This window comes from Camelus ferus, chromosome 1 (genome assembly GCF_009834535.1).
Source record: "Camelus ferus isolate YT-003-E chromosome 1, BCGSAC_Cfer_1.0, whole genome shotgun sequence".
Lineage (NCBI taxonomy): Eukaryota > Metazoa > Chordata > Mammalia > Artiodactyla > Camelidae > Camelus > Camelus ferus.
Genome location: NC_045696.1, coordinates 3,359,935 through 3,367,291, shown reverse-complemented (window position 1 = coordinate 3,367,291; position 7,357 = coordinate 3,359,935). Strand labels below are relative to the sequence as shown.

Here is a 7,357-nt window from a genome sequence, read left to right as displayed (position 1 = left end):
TTGAGTGAAAGAAGCCATACGGGAAGTAGTACACACTGTGTTCCAATCGTACGAAGAGCAGGGATAAACAAAACTAATGCGTGGTGACTGAGCCAGGCTAGTGTTACCTTTAGAGAAAGGAACAGGTTGGAAAAAGTCACCAGAAATTTTTACAGGATGAAGATGTTCTATTTTGTGATCTGGGTAGGGAGTATACAGGCTTCTAGATATATAAATATAAGTGAATAGATATGTAAAATTCACCAAGCTTTACATTAAAATTCATGTGCTTTACTTAAAAAAAGAAAAGAAAAAAACTCCTTCTTATAGGGAAAAAAAATTGCAACTTCTGGGGCCAGACCTGACTATTTTGGATCTGAGACTGGTACTTTTTCGCTGTGTGACCCCAGGCAAGTTACATACTCTCTCTGTGCCTTATTTCCCCACCGTGAATAATAACTGCCTAGCTCATGAAGTTGTGATGAGGATTAAGTGAATTACCAGCCCTCAGGCTCACGGCAGGGGGCTGAGCATCCACTACAGCCTCAAGGCCATCAGTCCCTGTTACCGGGTGAGGGCCGAGCTCCCCTCAAGCTCTAAGGCCTCGGGTACATCCCCAGCTCACTTTTTTTCCACTTTGCAGCAATAGTCATTGGCTAGAGCGAACGTGACATGATGTTATTTAAGTTATTCTAGACCTTCCACTAAAGAATAATTAAGTTATTCTTTACCTTCCAGAGTAAAAAATACTCTGTTTACCTTTATTATGATCCTGTAGACCTTGATGAATTTCAGTTTTTGCTGTAATTGTTTCCAATGTGTGTTACAAAAAAAAAAAAAAAAAGAATTCCACCACGTTCACAAAGGCAAAATCTGTCATCTGATCAAACATGGGGAATGTCTAGATTTCACACCTGGTCAACCCGTGGACAGACGGGTAGTGGGAGCTCCTTTCTGCGCAGCAACCTGGGAGGGCACAGAAATGCCCTTTAGTAACCTACTCACTTCCTGTTTTGTGCAGCAGCCATTACCCTGGGCCAGACTGTTGCACACGTGATTGCATCATGCCTGTTTTACAGCACTTCTCCTTGTAACTCACAACAGAAACGGGATCACTCTCTGTGGTTTGGGGCTTCCGCGTGTCTGCTGTGGTGACAGCTGAAACCTGTCCTACATAAGGCAGGGGCTTCTTCCCTTCATTAATTGCCAAATAAATACACCTCGCCTCAGAAGGGTCTGTTCTGCAGCAGAAGGGCTCCTTGGGAAGTGCTTGTACCTAAGCTGTGGGTAAGTCACTGACAAAATGCATTTTAGTAAAAAAAAATTTTTTTAATATAAATATCCAGAGTAAATGTGACTAAGTAGATGTAGGTCAGGGGAGATAGACGCCATGCCTCCTAGGACAGTCAGCAAACAGGAATTTGTGATTTAAACTGATATGAAAAGTGTCTGTGGCTTCAGTCAGCCAGTCAACAAACATTGGAGGGCCTCCAGGGAGGCAGGTAAGCCGCCGTGAGAACCAGTCACAGCCTCCCCGGTCCTCTGGGTCTGCTCTGGGGGAAACAACAACAAATCTGTAAATCGGAAGGGCTGGGCATCAGCAAAAAGTAAGATGCCTTAATATATGTTCCCGTTGTACTGAGATGTCATTGGTATACAGCACGCTATTAGTTTAAGGTGAACAGCATGGTGAATTGATTATGTAGATTCTGTGAAGTGATGAGCACAGTAAGTCTGGTTAACATCCGTCGCCTCACATAGTTACGGATGTGCTTTCTTGTGATGAGAACTGTTAAAAGACTTACTGTCTCAGCAATGTTCACATATGCAATACAGTATCATTAACTCTAGCCACTGTGCTGTACTTTACATCCCCCGGACTTGCGTATCTTACAGCTGGGAGTTTTTACCTTTGTTCACCATATTGATGCCTTAATATTTGACACGAGATACTGTCACTCTGAGGTTGGTGACCTTGGAGTTTCTTTGTATATTTATCCACCCATTTTTTTTTCTTGCAGAACATCCCACACGGCAGTTCATCTTAGGAGGCAAAGAGGAATAAAGCCATTTGGCCAGATGGTAAGCAGAAAAGACAATGAAAGACTGGAGGAACATGGAGGGTCAGGGTCTCCAGATGTGGAAAAAGTATTAGATGCATATGAGCCTCTCTCTCTTCGCTCTCCTGGGCTCCCAGGTGCCTTAACTACCCCATCTTATTCAACCATCACGGTGGTACTCTTTTTATTCCCATTTTACTGATGCAGATGAAGGCTTTGAGAGGTTAGGAACTGGCCCAGCATCACAGAGGACCAGTGATGAGGTTGCCATCCCACCCACCACTGTCTGCGTGCAGATGCCTGGGTGTGCAGGCGTGTATGTGCACACACACATTTGCTCACACACTCACAGAGTTCTAGCAAGAAAGAAGAGCATCGTCCCTTCTGTTCTCACCTTCGCAAGTTGACAATTGACAAAGGGTGGTCACAAACACTCCTGGCTCTGCATTGGTTGTCCGGTTCCGGGAGACCCGACACCCTCTCCTCCTTGGTCCTCTCCCTCTTCATCTTCAAAGCCCCTGCACTCACTTCCTTGCTCCCACACTCCTCATAACATCTACTGTGCCTCACTCAGGATTGTTCTGTGATGTTTGTATTTTGAGAGAATTATAGCTGTAAGAAAGAACACAGATAGATTCCGTGGAAGCCTTCACCCTGTTTCCCCGAGCGGTTACACTTGCAAAACTGTGGCAGAGCCCCGCAGCTGGGATGCTGAACTCGGTCCAGCCCGGATACAGAGCATTTCAGGCCCGCGAGGGTCCCTCCTGCTGCCCCCTTACAGCCACACCCTCTATCCTTCTGCTCCATCCCCTCCTTGACTTCTGACAGTCACAAACCTCCTCCCAGTTTCTATAATTTTGTTGTTTCGAGAATGTTACATAAATGGAATCACACAGTATGCAACCTCTTGGGATCAGCTTTTCCATGAGAATTCTCTGGAGGTCCACCCAGGCTGTTGTGTGCATCGACAGTCCTTTCCTTTTCACCGCTGAGTAGCATTCCACGGTGTGGGTGGGCCCCATCCACCTGTTGAAGGACTTCTGGGCTGTCTGCAGATCTGGGCTGTTGCACATAAACCTGTCGTGAGCATTTGTGTACCGAGTTTTGTGAATGTAAGCCTTCGTTTCTCTGGGCTAGACGTCCAGGAGTACGACTGCGGGCTGAATGGCAGTTTCGTGCTCAGCTCTTGCAGAAACTACCGGGCTGCTTTCCAGGCTGGCTGTACCTCTCACATCCCACCAGCAAGGCGCGAGCGGTCCAGGTTATCTGCGCCCTCCAATTCGGTGGTCGTGCACTATTTTGTTTTTATTTTAGCCGTCCTAACAGTGAGCAGTGCCATCTGATTGCGGTTTTAACTTGCGTTCCTTTCATGGTTCATGCTGCTAAACTTCTCTTCACCTGCTTGTTTACTATCTGTATCTCTTTTTCTGTGAAATGTCCCTTCATGCCTTCTGCCCGTTTTCGGATTGGATTGCTTGGTGGTTTTCACCGTTGAGTTCTGAGAGGGCTTCACACGTTCCAGCCGCTGGTCCTCTGTCGGACGTGAGGTTTGCACTTATTTTCTCCCCGTCTGTAGCTTGACTTCATCTTTCTAACAGCGCCTTTGTCCGAGGCAAGGTGGTTCATATTGATGCAGTCTCATTTATGAATGTCTCATTTCATGGACCATGCTTTTCATGTTCAGAAGCTCTTTGCCTGGCCCTAGATGCCATATTTTCTCCTACCTTTTTCCCTAAAAGATTTATGATGTTACACTTAGATCTGAGATGCATTTTGAGTTGACTTTCACACAAGGCACAAGGCTGAGGCCAGCTTCTTTTCCTTTTTGCCTGCTGATGTCCAACTGCTTTAGCATCATTTATGGAAAAAGCTGTTCTTCTTCCACTGAAGTGCTTTGAACCTATGTCAAAAGCAGTCAAGCGTATTCATGTGAGTCTAATTCCAGACTTTCCATTCTGTTCCGTTGATCTTTGTGTCTCTCCCTTTGCCAAACAGCCTGGATTACTGGAGCCATAAGTAGTCTTGAAATCAGGTAGACTAATTTCCCCCTACTTTCTTCTTCTTTCATAAAATTGTTTTAACTATTCTAATTCCTTTGCCCTACTAAAACTTTTAGACTACTCTTGTTTATGTCTACAGAAAAAACTTGTTGGGATTTTGATAGGAATTGCATCAAACCTGTATATCAATCTGGAAATAATTGACATCTTTACCATGTTAATTCTTCCAAATCCATAAACATGACTTGTCTCTCCACTTTTAAAGGTTTTCTCTGATCTCTTCCATCAGCACATTTTAGTTGTTAGTATACAGACCCTACACATGTTTTTGTTGGGTCTGTACCCAAGTATTTACTTTTGTTTGAGCAATTGTATATGATACACTATTTTAGAGTTTGGTGTCCGTAAGTTCATTGCTAGGATATAGACATAAAATTTATTTTTGTAGGTTTACCTTGCATCCTGTGACCTTGCTGGCCTCACTTACTGCTTTAGGATTGTTTTTGTTGATTCCTTGGAATTTCCTTGGAAGACAAGGATGCCATTTGCAGCTGGAGACAGTTCTGTTTTTCCCTTTCAAGTCTGTGTGCCTGTTACTCCTTTTACCTTCCACGCAGGTTAGAATTTCCAGCGCTTTGTTGAGTAAGAGTGGTGAAAGCAGATATCTTTGCATTATTCTTGCTCTTAAAGGGGCAGCATTCAGTCTGTCACCACTAATTAGAATGTTAGCTGTAGCTTTCTTGAAGCTGTTCTCTATCAGGTTGAGGAAGTTGCCCTCAATTCCTGTTTTTCTGATAGTTTTTTTTTTTAAATCGTGAATAGGTGTTGAAATTGTCCCGTGTTTTTTAATGCATCAAATGACATGATCATGTGATTTTCCTTCTTTAGTCTGTCACTACGATGCACGACATGAAGCAGTTTCAAATATTGAACCACCTTGGCCTGCCTGCAGTAAACCCCCCTTGAACACAGTGCATAAGTTTCAAATTACATTGCGGAATTCTGTTTGCTGATATTTTGTTAAGGATTTTTGCATCTATATTTATGAGGGGTTTTGGTCTGTATTTCCTTTTTTTCATACTATCATTGTCTGGGACCAAGGGAATACCAGCCAAATTAAATCAATTGGGAAGAATTCCTTCCTAAACCATCTGGGCTTGGAGAGTTCTACATTGGGAGCTTTAAAATTATGAATTCAATTTCCTTAATAGGTAAAGGGCTATTCAAATAACCTATTTTTAATATTATTATTTGCAGAGGGTAATTAGGTTTATTTATTTATTTATTTATTTATGTTTAATGGAGGTACTGCGGATTGAACTCAGGACCTCATCACGCTAAGCACACACTCTACCCCTGAGCTCTACCTTCCCCCCAACTCAAATACCGTATTTCATATTCAGTGAATTGCAGGGAGTTTTAGGAATCCAAGTTGTCAAAATTATGTGTGTAGAGTCATTTGTTGTGTTCCCTGACCGTTCTTTGGACGTCTGTGGGGTCTGTAATGATACCCCTGCTCCCCCCAACTTTAACGTTGGTAATTTGTGCCCTCTCTTTTTTCTTTGTCAGTCTTGCTGGAGGTTTGTCAATTTTATTGATCATTTCTAAGAACCAGCTTTGTGTTTCATTGATTTTCTTTAATGTTCTTCTATTTTTAATTTGATTTATTTCTGCTTTTATCTTTATTATTTTCTTTTGGCTAATTTGGTTCTTCTTTTCCTGCATTCCTGAGGTGGGAGTTTATGTGATTGATCTGAGACTTTTCCTCATCTCCAGTTTACATGCCTTTTTAGTGCTGCAGATTTCCCTCTTTGCACTGCTGTAGCTGTGTCCCACAAAGGCTGGTATGTGTGCTTTCATTTCAACTCAGTTAACTGTAATTTGCACTGCCCTCAAGATCCCCTCCTCGGATTATTTCAGAATGTGTTGTTGTAGATTTGCAGTGTTCAGGGATTGTCCTATTGTCTTCCTGTTACTGATTCTTAGTGTGGTTACATTCGGGTCAGAGAGCACATGCTGTATAATTTCAGTTCTTTTAAGTTTGTTGAGATTTGTCTTACGGCCCAGGATACAGTCTATCTTTGTGTATGTTCCATGAACATTTGAAGAGAATGTGCATCTCCCGTCGTTGGATGGAGTGCTCTGTCAGTGCTGACTGGGTCCTGCTGGAACAGTGCTGCTGGGTTTCTGTCCAGCTGTTCCAGCAAGTATCAGGGGAGAGGTGTTGAAGCATCTGTCAGGCTTTGCTTCACATGTTTTATAGCTCTGTTGTGTGGTTCATACACACTTAGAACTGTTATGTTTTCATGGTGATTGGTCCTCTTGTCGTTATACAACATCCCTTTCTATCTGTGGTCATTTTCTTCACCCGAAGTCTACTTTATCTGACATTTATGTAGCCCCTTCCCCGATTTCTTTAACGTTTGTATGATATGCCATTTCCATCTTTTTATTTTCAAGCTGCCTATACCATAGGCATGTCTGAATTTCTTACAGACATTATGTAGTTGGGTTGTTTTTAATCCGCTCGGCCAATCTCTCTGTTTTTTAATTGGTGTAGTCCATTTACAGTTAACGTAAGTATTGACGTGGGGGGCCTGAGTATGCACTTAATCTTTTGTTTTCCCTGTGTTCTCTGTTTTTCATCTCCCTGTTTGTTTGTTTGTTTGTTTTCCTGCTCATATTTTTATTATCTTTATAACTCCTTCTTGGGAATTACTTGAATATTGTTCAGAATTCCATTTTGATTTATCTATAGTGTTTTTTATATTTTTATTGAAGTATAGTCAGTTTACAATGTTGTGTTATGTGTGGTGTTTTGAATGCATCTCTTTGGGTAGATATTTAATGGTTTCTCTAGGTCTGTTATTACATAAGCACGATTTATCAGTCTACTGATGTCATAGTTTTATAAGTTTGAGTGCCATGTAGAAACTTCATCTCCCTTTATATCTCTTTGGCCTCCTTTGTTTATAATATAATTGTCTTAAATATTTACATACATTTAGAAGCACATCAGATAGTATTATAATTTTTGCTTGTGTCATCAAACAAAATTTGGAAAATTCAATGGCAAAAGGAAAGTCTATTCATTTATGCACATTTTTACTTAGTGTTTTTTCTTCCTTCTTGATGTGCAGTTTCCTTATTTTCTTTATGTTTAAAGAACTTCCTTTATGCATTCTTTTGCGGTATGTCTCCTGGTGACAAATTCTGTCAGTTTTCCTTTGTCTGAAAGTGTCTTGATTTCCCTTCATTCCTGGATAGTTTTTCTGGATATAGAAATCTGGGTTGGCAGGTTTTTGTTTTTGTTTTTCA

At 41.7% G+C, this 7,357-nt stretch overlaps 1 protein-coding gene across 1 annotated transcript in view; it reads left to right on the top strand.

The window, feature by feature from the left end:
* Window positions 1-1,117: 1,117 nt before the first annotated feature.
* ABCG1 (ATP binding cassette subfamily G member 1) overlaps window positions 1,118-7,357 on the top strand; it is an 83,296-nt gene continuing 77,056 nt past the window's right edge. The window contains exons 1-2 of the mRNA XM_032460700.1: window positions 1,118-1,266; window positions 2,001-2,061. Coding sequence (XP_032316591.1) covers window positions 2,059-2,061 — 3 coding nt within the window. The 5' untranslated portion in view covers window positions 1,118-1,266; window positions 2,001-2,058. The remainder of the gene's footprint in view (window positions 1,267-2,000; window positions 2,062-7,357) is intronic.